The 18,215-nt window shown below is 34.8% G+C and overlaps 1 protein-coding gene across 1 annotated transcript in view; it reads right to left on the reverse strand.

Moving 5' to 3' along the window:
* The window catches only part of THSD7A (thrombospondin type 1 domain containing 7A), a 222,196-nt gene that overhangs the window by 69,833 nt on the left and 134,148 nt on the right, over positions 1-18,215 (reverse strand). The window contains exon 8 of the mRNA XM_041466725.1: positions 168-359. Coding sequence (XP_041322659.1) covers positions 168-359 — 192 coding nt within the window. The remainder of the gene's footprint in view (positions 1-167; positions 360-18,215) is intronic.

Here is an 18,215-nt window from a genome sequence, read left to right on the forward strand (position 1 = left end):
AACAGCTTTAGGCGCCAGGAGTAAATGTAGGACAACAAATTTAAACAATTTTGCTACATAGAAAAACCCACAATGTGACCTAGTAATTTGTTTCTGTCAATCAAGAAATTTGACATTACAGAGGCAGTTGAGGATTGACAATCCAAGAGGAGCGTGTGAGCCTTTACCTTCCCCTGCATAGGCCAGGATGGAGCGGGAGCGCATCTGCTTCCCTTCTGTGGTTTTGCCGGAGCAGGTGTGCGAGCAGGAGGACCAGGCAGACCACACGCTGAGCACGCAGTCCTTCGGGCACGGCGCTTCGCACACCACCGGGATGGGGTAGATGGCATCTCTGCACAGCTGCCTGTCAACCTCTTCTCCTGGGAAAATACAAAAAAAAAAGGCCAGTAGCAGTCTATCATTTGCTAAATTAACTTAAAATGAGCAATCTAGTCCAGATGGGTGCACAAATAAATTAGATTCTGTTCTTCTGTATAAACAAGGTAAATAGATTTTTTTATTACTTGTCTCCTCTGCCTCGATTCTAGAAGAGCATACTTAAACCTAAGTTGATTTGATATTCTCATGAAGTGAATGCCAGCCTGAGTGGTCTTTAGGCTTTGTTTTGTACATACTTGATCCCACACAAAATCCAAATGTAACACAGTATATAGCGACCCTATGGAAAACTGTGTACATAGAGATGCATGTATAGAAATGACACAGTTTTCATCTACATTTGTGGGGAAAGGGGAAAAACATCCTAACTTAGCCAGTTTTATAATCCACAATTCATCCTTTGAATTGCAGCTATCCATTAAAACATGAAAAGCTGCAGTAAATTACAGTCTAAGTGTTGTTTGGTTAGAAAGATCTTAATTTGTTGGCAAATCAGCAACATATCACTCTTTGTGTCATGGAGGTATAACAAGATCTATGCATTTGTATTCTGTGGGTACACATTTCATTATAATAATAAGATCCAGGCTGGTGTGAATTGCTTAATGATGTATTAGCTAGTATTTAAGTAGCAGGGTTGCTTTTGTTTTCAATCAGATAATCGTGGGACCGCTGTGTCTGAGATCTGTCCAAACAGCACCTTAATCACAACATGGATAGTTTTGCGAGGTGACATGATATCTTGATCAAATAAATAAATATTTATTAAGGGGGAAAGAATGAATGACCACATATTCTGATATCAGTAAGTATCATGATAAATCTTCATGCTGGAGAAAATGATGGAAAAAATGAAGGAGACAAAGATTCAGGTCCAGTTTTTAGCACTCTAGCCTTGTTAGCACAACGTAATGCCTGCTATGAGGAAAGAAAATGTTGCACCTAAGAGTACACTGGACTTCTGAGGCCTTGACAACCACATATAATTAAGGCATGAAAGAGCCAGCTCATTTGTAAACATGAAACCTTTTTTTTTTTAATTTTCTAAAAAGAATAACACTTCAAAGCATCTCAATTCCTTTTTTGCTATACGATATTTGCTGTACTAGGGTATAAAACCTTCTGTTATGATTCATCTGTTGAAACACTCTTGAATTTTACATGATCCTGACAGGACAAAACAGGAGTTGTCTACATTATGCACTTCCTAAGCCCATCATGTCAAGCCCTTTGTTTTAATAGCCAGTATCAACAAAATAATGTCTTATCAATATTTTCAAATGAATGTAACTCTTCAATACAACAAAATATTTGTTAGATATATTGATCAAATACCCTGTAATTGAATCATAAAGGCATCAGTAACTGTTAGTCACTACCACAATGGATTCTGAAAGCTAATCAAGTAACAACTGAGCATATTATAAATGAAGCTAGAGATGTAAAAACTCTGCTTTACCGAGTCTCAAATTGGACTTTTATACATCTATATCAATAGATGTATAATAACGAATTGGATCAAATACTAATCAAACCAGAAAGTACATAAACTACATTTTTTGTCATTCAAAGTTTACAGTCTTTTAAATAAGAATCTCTTAAACTGAGTTCCTGAAACCAGGAGGTGTTTTAGTACAAAATCAGATCATGAGACCCAGAAGTGTTAACCAAATTCTTTGTGAAAGGGTTAAAGATGAAGGCAATCCATTCAACATTAGATCCTTTTGAACAGTGCCAAATATTTTAGTCATACAGAATATTTAGGCACAACAGAAGTACAAACATCAATCTTCCTTGGTTCTGAAAACCAGGGAAAATCCTGAAGCTCATGTTTTTAAAATAGCCGAAAGTAGTCATATTCATCTGAATTATAAAGACCTTTGAGATCAAGTCAGTCTCAACAGCTATATTTTCCCATATTAAAATACAAATTTGAGCCCTGCCAAAGGCTTCCTGGCTCTCCATGCCAAGTTCTGCTTCCCTCACTGGACTCAGTCTTTGCATCAACTGTTCCCTCTGTTATATTGCAGATCATCACACCCTGACACCAGTGCAGGAGGGATTCCTTTCTGCTTCATCAGAAGGGCATTTGTTTGGTCTCAAGGACAAGAGATAGAGGAGAGAACTAAGCTTCTTTTTCAGACAGGAAAAAAAGCTAGAAAAGGTGTGAAGCCTACTCTCAAATTGTTCCATTGCTAGAGAAGACTCAGTAAGGTAAACTGCTATGATACATGCACACTTTGCAAGAAATGCTACTATTACAATAGTGTGTCACAGTATAAACAAATGACACCATACTGAAATTATTTATCACTTATTGGCTTTTGAAATTTTTTTTTAAATTTAAACTCAAGCTTAATTTGGTGCCACAATGAAGAATATGTTTAACTTAGTTTCAGTCTGAGTTTATATCTCAAATGAAACCAAGCTTTCATTCTCTCCCAAAATCAAAGGTCCTAGTTTCTCTTTGCTTTTACAGAGAAAACATTCTAGAGATATCTATCTTACATATTGCCATTTCGTTTTTGTCAAGTGTCCAATTCTTATCTGATTAATTCAATAGCATAGAAATGTATTTGGAAGAAATGTCTTATAAAGGGTACTTCTTATCTTCAGGGAAATATTTTATTTATACTAAATTGTTTCTGACATTTCACTAATGATTTTATGAACAACTTGACCATTTTTGCCTTCCTCTTTAAAGGGTGTAGTGTAGTCAACCACCAGGAACCACTCAACCATAAGCTGAGGACAATGTCAGTGTAAAGACCACTTAGAAAAAGTCCCATTTGAAAATGTTTGCCATTGAGTGTTGAAGGTGAGCAGAGAAGGGCCATGAAGGTGAGCAGAAGGCTCCCATGAGGAATGGCTGAGAAAATCAAAGTTGTTCAGCCTGGAGAAGAGAATCCAATGAGACATTATAGCAGCCTTCTAGTACCTGAAACATCTGACAAGAAAGATGAAAAGGGGCTTTTTGAAAAAGCATGTAATGATAAGACAAGAGGAAAGGTTTTAAATTAAAGACAGAAGATTAAAGAAAACATTCTGTACTGCAAAGGAGGAGAGGCACTGGATAAGTTGTCTGTAGACATGATGGATGCTCCATCCCTGGAAGTGCTCAAAACCAGGTTAGAGGGAGCTGTGAACAACCTGTTTTAGTGGAAGGTGTCCCTGCCCATGGCAGAGAGGTTGAAAGTAGATGATCTTTAAGGTCCCTTCAAACTCAAACCATTCAATGATTCTCTGATTTTATTTGAACATTATGGGTATAAATTTATGTCACATAAGTATTGAAGACAGAACTCCAAAAAAAAATTACTGAAAGGCGTCTGCCCTGGATTAGTTATACACTAAACAGCAGAATGACAAAAAAGTAAAAGCAGAGACATGCAAACAGAATATGACATTTCTGTCAAGAAAACTCTTCTCCACTTATCAGTTGACTTGTTCATTACAATCTAGCAATGGAATCTAGCAATATTCCATAGCAATACTCCATTATTTGAAAAAAATGCCTATGTTGTTGAATTATATTTCTCTCTTAGGCAAGAGACACACATTTTGGACTAAAATCTCCAAATAGCACTTAAGGAAATGACAGCACATAAAAATGGCAGGAGGCAAAAGATTTTTTTTTTTTTCAAAAATTTAAAATGTCAGAAATTGTTTAAGCCTTCGCTGTGGTTTTTTTTTTTTTTTTTTTTTTACAGATTTACATCAGTGAGGAGTGCTGAGGGGATAGCCTTTTGAATACACATCTCTTTATCAAATTATTATGCTGGATCCATCTGAACAATTAGCAAAGCAAGTCACTACATTAAGACCTCCTTTTGGCCAACTCCTTGGCTCAAAGACTTCCTTGTATGTATGCCCACGTGAGAGCCACTATTGAACTACACAACTATTTGGTTGTTTTAAAACAAACAAACAAAAACAACCAAAAAACACCAAGCCAACCAAGAAAAAAAATCCCAAACTATAGAATAGGCAAATATTTACAGATCAGAGAGGTAGCTTGTGAATACCATTCAGGAGAAAATGATTAATAAATATCAGTATTCATATCACCATTCTTGTTTTATTCACAAAGCAGGTATTGTATCTGTGAAAATTTAGTCTGGATGTTAAAGGCTGAGATAGACCACATTGTGTGGTTAGTGTAGTTGAATCATGTCAGCCCTTTGTGTTTTTGTCTACTCATCTGTAAAATGTATCTGATATTTAAGTTTCTTGTAAAATGCTTTAAGTTCCAATGGGAAGCATTCCTAGAGCTGGAATCACTGGAGAGACATGGTAAAGAAACCCTCTTGCTTATTGTGCATCTTTTAACATGGTGCATGCTTCAGTGCACAGTAAAAAATTGCTGTCAAATTCTGACCTGCAGTAAATGGGAAGGCAAGTGCTTAACAGAGAGCAAAATGTTTTTTAAGCCTTAAAATGAACAGTAAAATCACTGCAAGATTCAATGAGGCATAGAGAACAACTTTAAAAAAAATCAGCATAAAGTAAAATTGCTGCTGGAGCCCTATAAGTCAATAAGCCTGGTCTCAGTTCTAAATGAGAAAACCAGCTATTGTTTCTGAAAGAGTGACCTATAACCTGATATAAAGTAAGTAAATTTTGACAATAAAATAAAAATAAGTGGAATTAAATCAAGAGAGTGTTTTGAACTTTAATAGATAACATTATTTTTAACATGCCTGTGTAATCAGTAAAGGACAGGAATATCACACAGTGGTAAAAGAAATTTTACAGTTGTATTTCAAAGTTCATAAAAGAAGTAATGACAGCAACTGAGCCCAAATGCTAAAACTGAACTGCAGACTTCATATTAGTTATTGCTTGTTTCAATATGTTCAAATTTAGTATTATATCTTCAACTTGAAGGAAAAAAGCCTCTTTTATCAGTATCTTGTACATGATGTGTCATCCACTGGAAAACTGCTGGGCAGCTGAGATATTTGGAAAAGCAATCCAGAGCTCAACTTTTATTGTGACTCTAGGTGAAGGAGGCCTTGTCATTGTTTAACTACCTTCAGTAATGCCTCTAAGCATGGAAGCTGCAGGAGAAAAATGCAGTATTACTTCACACAATAGCAAAATCTGTGAGCTATGTTGTTTCCTACTGACTGTTTCCTTCCTTTCCTGTGTAGAAAAATAATCAACAGGAAAATATTTAACTGCTTCTAGTATGAGTTGTAAAGGCTGAAATGGCTGAGAATGTTCTTTATCTTGAACTCCTATGCAGTTTCCCATATGCATTCCTTTCACATGAGGACCTGTCCTTACACTGACCCCCTTGTCAATCTCAAAATGTGTCAGACTGGCTGAGGAGCCAAAAATTCTGTGTGGACTCTGCCCATGAAGAACAAAATATGCCTATCTATATTCAAAACTTACTAAAACCAGATCTGTTCTCTGTGCTCAGTCCTGTTTTCACTTGGAACTAACTTTAACCACAGCCACATTAAACCATATCCTTCTCCACTAGAAAGGCATCAACCCATAATCCACCTGCCTCAAAGTTACAGGAATGTCACAACTACACTGTAAGAGTATAGAAGCAGTGTTAATGAGTTTAACTGTAATTATTCTAAAGATAATTTTAAAAAAATTGAGAAAATCATTAAGTAAGAAAATGTACTAATTTTTCCAGATGTGAAATTTCATACAAAATTTTCTTTAGTAATAACCTGATCAACACATTGGATGATTAGTTTAATGCAAAATGGAAATTCTTCCCACTACAGAAAAGCTATCAAACTTATCAAAACCTCATACATCTTCACCTGTCAGGACACCTTATATCTGCAAATGAGCAGATAGTAATCAATCACCAGGATAAACTGAAATTATTGTTTTAATTTCTAATACTTCTGCATTTCTTTCAAATCACTAATTGATTACCAAACTTCACCACAACAAGAAAAATTATGCCAGCCTAGCATGAACATTGACAGCAAATTATGTTTTCCTTCCAAACCTAGAAGCTCCAGAAGTAGCGTGATGTTTTCTTTTTAAAATGATAAGAAAAGGACCCAGGACTGATTTTTTTTTTTTCCTGGCAATTCTGTTTTGTTGTTTGTTTTTTTCCTTATACAGGAGGAGTTCTCTGAGGAACACTGTCTCAGAGCATGTCTCATTAAAATGTATACACAATTTCAAAAAGCTGACACATTTTTCAGTGGGGAGAATTTAGAAGTTAATCTCTGAAAAATTAAAATGTATACACAACTTCAAAAAGCTGACACAGATTTTTCAGTGGGGAGAATTTAGAAGTTAATCTCTGAAAACCTAATCAAATAAGGCACAGAAAGGTGAAATTATAATATTTACAGGAAATTCATCATTTACCATCCTGTTTAGCTCAACAATGTTAAGAGTATTTGAAAGAAAAAAAAAAACCCAGCACATGCAGCTGTATCTGACTGACAGAACAATTTTTGCCCTTCAATCAGTTCAATACTAGGAAGTAGCTCATATTTTGATAGCCAATAGGAAACTTTAAATGTTTAATAAGGCACAGAAAGGAGAAATTATAATATTAACAGGAAATTCATTATTTACCATCCTGTTTAGCTCAACAATCTTAAGAGTATTTGAAAGAAAAAAAAAAAAAAACCCAGCACATGCAGCTGTATCTGACTGACAGAACAATTTTTGCCCTTCAATCAGTTCAATACTAGGAAGTAGCTCATATTTTGATAGCCAATAGGAAACTTTAAATGTTTTATTAATCCCACCATCCTCCACATCATGTTGATGGTATTTATTCATACCTGCTCCAAAAAAACCCTTTAATGTTAGTAAAATGGCAGCACCTTTCAAAACAGCAGCAAGAGTCTATTACCTTAGTAATTATTTTCCATTACAGCTCCTGAATCAGCTGTCAAAAAAATTGATACGTTTTCAATATTTGGAACAATTTTTAACCTCTCTAATTATCAAACATAAAGTAACATAAACTACGGATTATGACCTCAAAACATCCTACTTCATTGACTCCTAAGCTTTTCAACAAACCAAATGTGAAAAGATTGTTTATCTTGCCCTTGTGTTATTACTATCAAGAGAAGCTTTTCCATTCCTTTCTAATGCTTAGGTGCCTAGCTGGTAACTCCAAGTGTTAAATCAGTTGCTAATTCCCTAATCACATGCCTTTCTCTCAATCGCTTTTGCTAAGTAGCATTTGCATTTAATTAAGTACATCTTAATTAGTTGATGGTTAATATTCTTGAAGTAATTTTCTTCTAAGAAGCCTAAGTAGAAACGGCATTGATTTCAATGAAGACAAATGCACTGATTACTCACATCTGTTCATTATGCAAAAATGACAGAAAGTTGGTCTAACAGTTTAATGATATGTAAACATTGCAGGATTGTAAACTGTTTGATTTGATGGTTCATGTGTGCAAATTTACTGTGGTTTTGCTTTCAGAGTAGTTTCATGCAGCCTATTCCTTACTGAAAGAAAAAGCAAACATGGTACTTCAGCCACTTACTCAAAAAACTCATTTTGAATCTCATAAACATATATGTTTCTATTTTTTTTTTTTTTAAACAAGAAACTTCAGAGCACAAGCACAGGTACCATCATCTCATTTACATTTTTACCCTCCCTGCACAGATAAACCAGAAAAGGCCACTGACTGCTGTCCTTTGCCTATGCAAATACTAGAAGATATATATAACTCTAAAAACAAAACACTAAATTTTAAAATATGATTTTGACTTTTTTAAAGCAAACATTTGCAATGACAAATTACTATTTATGACAGGAAGTAATAGCTGGAAAAGGAAAATAGCTGGAGCTTAGAAACCCACCATATCCAGTGTTTTTACAATCAAAGATAACAGCATGTTAACACACTCAAGAAAAAAAATAATGATTTTTTTTTGTTTTCTATTCCTTAATGAGGTGAAACACCACATTTTACAAGCAACAACTTCTTGTTAATGGCTATATGCAAATTTCTTCTTTATTCACCTTATGGGAAAAATAATTCTGATGAGTGGGATGACACTGGCTTCAAGAACTCCCACATTCATGCAGAGATATAATTTCAAAAAGTAGTACTTGAACACTTCAGTTCCTTCTCTGTAACCCAAGCAGTAAATGAGCTCAGTTTCAGCTTACAGGGTAGCATGGGTTTGCTAACCTTTCCCATAACACAGCATATTACCAACTGTGTAGAAAAAGGGCAGAAGCAGGTAACACTCTGCAAGCGGTTTACAGGAAAGCTGAAAAATGTGAAAGCCATCCTGCTCCAGAGGTAAGACAGTGCTGGTTACAAGATTTCTTCTCTGTCCTTAAATTCATCCAAATTTTCAATCATGCAAATTTCAAGAAAAGTGAGTCACTGATAAAAAATCCAGGTCAGTATTCCTTAATACATCAGGTTAATAATACATTAGTCCACCATGCACCATATACAAAGCAGTTACAGGAATAACCAAAAACAAAATAACACCCATATTTTGAAATAATGGCAATAATAAAGGGAAAACTGACACAAAAATTAATAACATATTTTTAAGATGGATATTTCCTGCTGTAATTGCTTCAGATGGAAAACGTCTTTGCATATTCTTTGGCAGTAACTTAAAAATAATGGTTAAACATAATGAACTAACACCTTCACATACAATATTAATGCTTCCAGTAATCCCATTTTCATGTCTGGTAATAACAGAACATATGTACCTACATTTATATTAGAGTCATCTATCAGGATTACAGTCATGTAGACAGTCTAAATTTTCCAGACACAAATAAAACCAGGGAAAGAAATAGTATTTCTTTACCCAAATAATACATTTTTATTTGAAATGCATTGACATTTGGCCAGATCAAACAGCAGTATGAAAAAATAATATCCCATAACTATGCTAAATTAGAAATATACATAAAACTGAGGAAGAAAAGTCTAAGAAACCAAAATCAAAACCAATGGAACACTATGCTTTGTTTTCCCATGAAAAGGAAAACTTATTTGGGCTTGACTTCTTAATGAGATTGAGAAAGTGAAAAATAACTGTTCTCTTTTTGCCGTCTTAAGATTTGTGGTAACCACTTTGAAATTTTACTTCTTGTTCCTTTATGCCCTTTCTAAATTTTCATCATATTTTGCTAGATTCTTTCAGGTTGAAAACCTGAGTTTGCTCCAAAAGTACTGAAAAAGATTTTTCCACTTCTCCCTCTATTTCTAAGTGATGGCAGCCACAGCATCAGCTCCCCAAGCATACAGCAATCACTTGGCTACCACTGAGGGTCTCAGCTAAAAAAAAAAATTTAAAAAAATAGATGATGAGGCAAGTTCCTTCACTACACACTCAAAGGCACACTGAGGGTGTCTTGTAGCATGAACTATGGTTTAAAAAGTAACACAGCCTTTTTATCTCTGACACAATCCTGTAAGGTACTGAGTGCATATTTTGTATCATATGCATCAAAGACTAATGGAAAACTCTTCTTACAGATGATGCTTCTTTGATTCTTCACTACTTCTGATGGCACTGAATATTCGACAGCATGAAATAGGCCGTATATGAACTACTACAGTCAGTATCTGTGAAAAAGCCTGACCGAAACAGGGATACTGAAGAATTAATCCAAATTAATTAAACTGGGACTTGGAAGGAGATTAGTTAAACTGCATTAAAATTTTGCATGGCTATCCTTATTCAGAATGAAAGAGAAAATTCTTGACAAATAGAATTAAGAAAACTTTAACTTTGAATAAGAGGATTCACAGACACATTTAATATAGTTTAAGTAATTATTTTTGCAGTTAATTTGGATCAACTTTGGAAAGTGCCTTCATGCATATAAGCAAAGTAAACAAAAACTGAAGCATGATATGCCTTTAGCTGAAAATCTCCTAGTCTTTTAACTTGATGATATAGTAGACTTGTACCACAGGGATAGAAGTTCAATAATTCTAATAAAGACTCCAGCAGAGTACCCAAACACTGCCTAACAATAGGAGTAAAATTTTCCTACTGCTTGACAGGTAGTTGAAACATTTTCATGGTTCATTTGCTAATGTAGTCTTACTGAGAATGATAAGGAACAGAGAATACAAGTGTATTGATCATAACCAAGCAGAGTTGCCTTCTAGTGTCAAATAAGCCAATCAAATGTCATCTTGATATGAAAGAAAAAATAAGTTTGATGACAGGCTATGGTCCCATTGAGAATAAAATCAATATTAGTCACGGGACCAAGTGGGATCAATATGTCAAACCAATAGGCCATTTTAGCAGGATGGGGAAAGAAGGGGAAAAGTGCTGACAGAGCTAAAAGGAAAAAGGAGGACAGTGAGAACCTTGAGGAAGAGATCACTTGAAAATTCACACTGTATTTCTAAAAACACTTGTCAAAAGCACCAAGTCACCTTAAAAAGATATAGCTAGTTCCAAGATCAACAGAGCATTCTCATAAACTTTTCCCATATAGTGACTAATTTATTTTGAAGTATGACTTCCAGAAAAAAAGATTAAATATACTTCCTCTATTTGTTTTTTAAATGTTAAAGAAGATCTACTGTGTTTAAAAGTGAAGAAAATCTTTTCAGAGACTTTAGAAATACTGATGGTGTTATTTGAATATTGGTAACAGTAGGATTTAAAATACATGGATTTGAAAATGCAACACGCATTTATTGCAATGTGTCTTTTTTGATTATTTAAAAAACAACATGTTTTATTAATCACTGAAAATTATTGTATTACTTTTTCATTGCTGAATATTCTCAGCAAATTTTTAACTTCGTCATATATGGACACATAGACTGTTCTAGGCTTTTAAAAGGTATTTCACAGGTAAAAGCCTTTTCACAGGTATTTTATTTTAAGTGCTATTTTATGCATTACCCCCTCCCATCCAGTAATGTCAAAAGACCTGGAGAATGAGTTTGGGAAGGGCAATGGAATGTCAATGACTTCAAACCAGTTTGATTAGAGAAGATATTTCTGATGCTGATCTGAACTAGACTAACATTTAGGGATATGAGTTAGGAATAGAAGCATAAAAAGGAAATAATAGGCAAGAAAAGCAGTAGCATGAAAACAATGTGACAGTTCCACTAATGTCAGCAGAATGACAGTGCTCACCACAATAATTTCAATGATTCCCTACACTGAGGTACTAATCTGCATATTTTCAGCAGCTACCTTAAATGGCCTGGTTTTTCAAGAAACAAGACTTTCACTAACTTCAAGCTTCTCATTTTCAGCATAAACATTATGTTTGGTTAATAAATTTATACATTTAAGCTAAAGAACTACAAAAAAGTTGCATCATAAATGCGTTCATAAACACTTCAGCAGTGTTTTCCCAGAATTTGGCCACCAACAGAGGAATGTTATTCTTCTCTGTAATGCAAAATCTTACCTCACAGATGAAGAGAATGATTAATGGTCTGCACCTGACAGAATATTAAGTGAATTTTTCAGTGGGTCAATTATCTAGTATTTCACTACTATACTGTGAATTTGCAGCAAGTTTACAACTGTGCGTTCATATACATTGCCATACCTCTTGCCACACAAAGACACATTTGGCTCAAAAGTGGGTTTAAGAGAATAAGAAAAATTACTTTATATGGCAAAAGATGATTGCAAACATTTTCTTTGCATTATTCATCCAGCTGCAGCTAGTAAAGAGTTGTCACCCTCTATATAATCTGACAGCTCAATTCAATCAGAGTTAAAACATAGGACCCAAGAGGTGTAAGAGAGATCACTGCCACTGTCATGTTTACACATTTCTGAGAAATGGTTTTTAAATTAATTTCATGGATGCTTTTGTCTGTGTCCTACTACTGGCAGATAAAATGCAGTCTTTGGAGAACACCTTTTTATCCATCTAGCAATGAATATCTCGTCATTACGAGTGGAAGGCACAGCATGCCTTCAGGGAGCTCAGACTGTGAATTAATCTTCTCTTTTGGAAAGATTTTCATAGTCTTTCTCCCAAGAAGACTAAAACTAACCCATCCTTTTGACTTTTTTCTTTCTCCTAGCCTCTACACGTATGGATTCAGAGAAGGAGCTGTCAGGAAAACAACAAGAGGTAAATTCCACTACACCTTATAAACCTACTCTGTGGAAGGACATATGATGGCATTGTCACAAATAAACCAAAAAACCCCAGGAAAACCTCTGCAAGTATAGGGACATTAAAACTTCTCTACTCTGCTAATAAGTTATGCAAAATAATGTCCCAAAGTCACAAAAGCCTGAGAGATTTCATTGTAGATTGACACTCACAGAAATAAATTGTACTCTGAAAATAAGGTTCCCTTTCACTACTGGTTTTCTAGAAGCCTCCCACAATATAGAAGATGCTTCTAGTTTACGTAATTCTTCTTTTTCCCCTCTTTAAATAAAAACCCACAATTCTGAGGCATCCAGAACAAGAAATTTCATGTAGTTTCTGCTTAATATCTTTTCTCTGGAAAACACTAATGCAGCAATTTACTATTCATAAAATAGTATCAGTACCAATAAAGGATGTCTAAATAAAATTAGAAAAAAATATCTAATAATTGCTAGGGTAAGATTTACATACTTAATCCACAAGTTAGTCCCCTAAAACTATATCAAGAAACCAAAGAGTAAATGCCAAAATGAAAGGTGCCTTTGTGCAATGCATTTTTTTAACTGTATAATCACATGCTTATTATTTTTCCACTGGGTCCCTTCCTCCTTCACTTCACAGATTGGAAACTCCTTAATGAGGAGCTATTTGGTATTTTTAGTTTTATTTTCTTTGTTCAAGTCATGATCCAATGTTTTATTTACCACATACTAATTAAAAGTGTTATTAAAACAGAATTGGCATTTTTCCTAAGATCTTTCTGTCATGACTATCAGACGCCCACTAGCACAGCATTATTTTCAGAACACTGAAGATGTGGCAGGTCAGCATTATTTATATTTTGCTGATGCTGAACAAAAGCAGAGCAAAATTAAACCCTGAAGAATAGGACAACTAAGGTTAGTTGTTTCACAGATATTGCATTCATTACTACAAAATGCCCACTTAATCACCAAAGGAGATATATCTGTCTCACAAATAAATGGCAGATTCTGTGGAGAAAATGCCACGTTGGCACAATTAAATTCTTCCTTTTGATGTATTCACATAAGGACTGGACAAATTTAATTTCCTAATGTTTCAGGGCTTTCTTTTGAAAACCAAAATATGAAATTTTGATGTAATATTTCTTTCCAGTTTTCTAGTTTAAAACAGAAGTCAAATGATAAATAGCATTTCTGCCATGGGTATTGCACTGATGCTGGAAACTGCTGCTCTGTCTGGTGATCTCATGAGACAAAAGCAGAAGCAGACTAAAATTCATTGCGTTTCAGCCCAAGAAGTTATGAATTTTCCTTTCTTCCCCATTCTCTGGCTTCTTATCCAGCCTTATTTTCTCCAGACACTATTCCTAGTCTGTCACTTTACAGTCCTTTTCACCAAGCTCTGCCAAATTCTTTCCAGCTGCTTGTCAAACTCTCCCATGGACTGACCCGTAGCAGATTAAATATCTCACCAAATTCATTCCTAATGCTTGTCATGTAGAGACATTTCATAACTTTGAATTCTTTACTTGGTCTCAGGAAATTGCCCTGGAGGAAACCAGGGTCAAATCCTATCTTTCCCCAGCTTTCAATCTAATTGTTTGGCCAGAACATGCAGTTCCTTCTCTTCTCTTGCCTTTTTTCACCAAGTCCCAGGTATAAATTTGTATTTCCCTCTGCTGGGAACTTGGCTATGTAGTCACAAACTACATACATACTACATACTGCACTCCAACATCTGAAAGAGATCACTGGGAACACTGGAGAGACTGGTATCAATTGTTTACCTTGATTTTGAGTAATCGTCATGTCTGAGCGTGTTTTAATTTGAAGTTTCTTAAGTATTCAGTGAAGGTGCTGCTGTGCACAAGAGTTGCAAGAATTGCGAAATGACACATATCATCTTAAGGCTCTAAGTGGCCACTGGAACAGTTGTCTTGTGAAATCAAGTATTTTTTGACAGCGAAGGGTTATTTTTTCCTTAATCAGTACTCAACACAAATTATGATCATGAGAAAGGTCAGACAATGAGCTGCTCTAGGCTGGAAGTACTGAGAGTAAAATTCCCATTTATTCTGTCTCAACATGAGTAGCTCATGATGATGTCTTTATCCTCACCATTTATCAACACAGTGGTTTCACACCCTTGAAATTTGGTAACATTTGTCTAGAAAATGGACCATAAGTATGCAGGTTGTTGTAAAATATAAATAGGCCTGTGCAATGTTTTCTCAGTTGGAAAACTGACTCCCATCAAACCTAGTGAGAATATACTGTCTTAGAACATTTTATCACAAAGATTAATGACTAGTGCTGTGTCATATAATCTTCTGAGAAAGTGGTACTTAATGTATAGCTATATAGCATTATTTTTATACATAACAGAATTAGATGCAAAATTATCTCTTCTAAATATGTTTTGTAAAAATATTTCAAATATTTTTAGGGTATGTTCTAGGGAGTTAACAAGTTGACACACAAACCCAAAACCAAAACCAAAGGAGTTCAATACAGTTCTAGAGATCCTGTTCCATAATCCATCCATAATTCCCTAACCCCCTTTTTCTTTCTTGCCTCATAATAGCATAATTTGAAGTGATAAATGAAAAACTGTACTGCACTAAATTGACCTTCCTAAAGAAATCCCAATTGTTAGGAAGTGTATCTACAATTATCCCTCTCTTTATTCTTACTACGATGAAGTTTGGAGTCTAATCAGAATTGCATTCCTGCATTGCTGAATATTACACAAATCAAAATGCATGCATCAAAATCCCTCCCTTCTAATTTAGTCACATACAATTCTTGCAGTATCCCATTGGTTGTGCCATCAAAAACAAAATAAAGGTACAAAGAATATGGATAATATAAAATATTGCACTCTCTCAGATACATTTTCAAAATACTTGCACTTTTCACTCCAGCAACCTCTACTCTTAGAAGTCAAAAAAAATTTTACATGAGTGCAGCATTACACTGCAGAAGTAAACTGAAAATACACTAAACTTGCCTGACCAGACAACCTCATTATGATCTATTACACTAGAAAAAGATTTTGGTAATTAGATTGGCCCACCTGTTTTTACCTTTATTATATTATTTATAGACATTAATGTCTCAATAGGCATTGTCCATACCAAGTGCAACTCTGCCTTCAAACATACATGATAAATTAGAAATAAGGGTCTGTTGCACTAAGTGATAATGTTTATTGGACTGTACAAATGGAACACTGGTTTTGTTTTATTTATTCCTTTAACTGAAATTATCACATCAAATTACAGGCAAACTATTAAAGTAATGGACAAAGAAAGTTATGTATTTAATTATTTCCATATAATCAAATTACTACATGTTACATAAATACCAAAAGCATCCATTCTTTTACGAAACTCAGTAGTGACATGTCACTTTCCTAATATCAAGATGAGAGATGAAAAGGAATTGGTGTCATCAATTAAATGTGACTTTTTATTGACAGAAGAGCTATCAATTTTCAAACTATTCTGAGACTTCAGAGATAGTCTAAGCAGTATACTGTATTCTTGTTTTTCCTTAAATTCCTTTACATTAAAGAACACAAATCTTCTTAAAAATAAATGCCTTAAAAAGCCAATGGTCTGAAACATAATGGACTGAGAGTGTCAGTTTTAAAGTCCTTCGAATTCACTGTGTTTTAACCTCACTAAGAAATTCGTAAGTATACGAAGCATCCAAGAAACATATTCAGTAGTTCCTTATGTTAGCAGAAAAAGTAAAGGAAAGGAAGGAAGGACTTGGATATAAGTTTCATAGCCTATGTGTTTATAGTGAGGAACAAAGTATACACTTTAGATTTTATTTAAGTGCCTCAGATGGTCATCCAAAAAGCTGTCAGCAGCAAAGAACAGTTTAAAACAATGCTGTTATGATATTAGCTAGGAAACAAATATTGGGAAATGATGACTAATGCCAACATAACCAACTTCCTGTAAGGCACTATGAGCTCAAAGGAACTGTCATTAGCTACTGTAGTTTTCTGCTAATTGACTGCTGAGCATTGACCAGATTTTCATCTGGGTTTTCTTACAGGCATAAATGAATAATTCAGTGTAATTTAAACTTGAATCTGGCACTTTGTTGTTTATAAAGAACTAAGTCATAAAGTGACACAAAGTGGTATTTTCTTTTCTAAATAATCATCATAAAATCTAACTAGTCTGATTGTTTCTTCATTGAATGCATAAAGCTGCACAGTAGAAATGTCCGGAAAATAGATTCTTTACATGCGGGCACACCTATAAAATACCTATGCTCAGGTCCATTGAATCTCTTATTGTTTCCCATCATGAAAATAAATGACAACCAGAAGACTACTCAGTTAGCATTTGACTCAAACCATAAATATACAGAAAGACCCAATTCTGAAACCAGCCAAAACAATTTAAATAAAATTGTTGCACCAGCGAAACTTCAGTTTTTCCTGAAATTTATTCTACATATTTCATTAGCTGCTTTTTGTAAGATGATATAAAGCCACAACCAAAAAATGAAGGAAGGAAATTGAGATATTGATCAGGAAACTATAGAAGAAAATTTAAACTAGATGAAAAAAATTTTTAAGATTTACTTTAAGGTAAATTCAACAAAAGCAGAGAAGAGGTACTTCAGAAATAAATATTTCTAACTTTTGAGAAAAACAGTAAGGCAAAACATAGGATGCTTTATTGCTAAAGTATGGTGTCTTTTGTTAGTTTCACTAGCTGAGAATAAATGCAGATAAAAGACAGAGATCCTGGAAATGTCCTCTGCTCCATTTCAGTCAGTGTAGCGTTTCAGCCCTTGACAAAGTAGCTAAACTATTTGGTTTGCAAGGTGTCTAAATCAAACAGACTAATCTACCTTCTATATCATTTAATTAATACCAGCACTACTGCTTTTCCTCCAGTATTGAAAAACTGGTAAAATCCTCACATTGGCATCAGAAAATACTGAGGTCAGTGGTGCCTGACATTTCAGTCTCAGAAAAACTGGACCTGTGTCATCCACCTCCATACAGGTGCCAGAAAGGAACTTATGGCACTCAGCTACATCAGCATGCACTTATGCCTACACAACTTCAGAAGCAATATTGCTACTTCATAGAGTTGTAGGGATTTGCAGACACATGAAGAGCCTTGATATTGCCATGGCTCCCTCTTCCAAGGCAAGTGACTCTCAGCTGTGAGGCAGGAGATGCCAACGAGTTCACTCCTGTCTGTGCCCTATAGAGCCACCGTGACCAGCAATTAGTAACTCCAACTAGATGTGGAAGAAATCTGCACTTCAAAAGTGAGATCTGTTTTGTCCGGAGTAACACATGCAGCAGTACAAAGCCCAATATGCTATAAAGGCTGTAAACCAATTTGTTATTTACAAATTCATAGAAAATAAGCAAGGGATTTCAGATGACTGTGGGAGGATCAGAAGTACACTCCAGCCAATGCCAGTTCCTGAGCTACAGCCTTCAGCCCAAAGAAAAAATGAAAAAATAAGAGAACAAGCATTTAAAGGCATTTCATCAGTAGTGAATATAGCAGATTTTCACACCAGAAACTATATTTCCTTATTACATATGAGTAGCACAAATATGTCTGTTAACAAAGTGGAGAAGCAGCCAGCTTTCCCACTATGCACTTTAAATAATGCAGAGATATTTTTGAAACTGTATTCTTCACAGGCTGTCATAGCTACAGAGAAATAGAACAAATTCATCTGTTCAAAAATTACTC

The sequence above is a fragment of the Pyrgilauda ruficollis genome, unplaced genomic scaffold, assembly GCF_017590135.1.
Source record: "Pyrgilauda ruficollis isolate IOZ18807 unplaced genomic scaffold, ASM1759013v1 scaffold2, whole genome shotgun sequence".
NCBI lineage: Eukaryota > Metazoa > Chordata > Aves > Passeriformes > Passeridae > Pyrgilauda > Pyrgilauda ruficollis.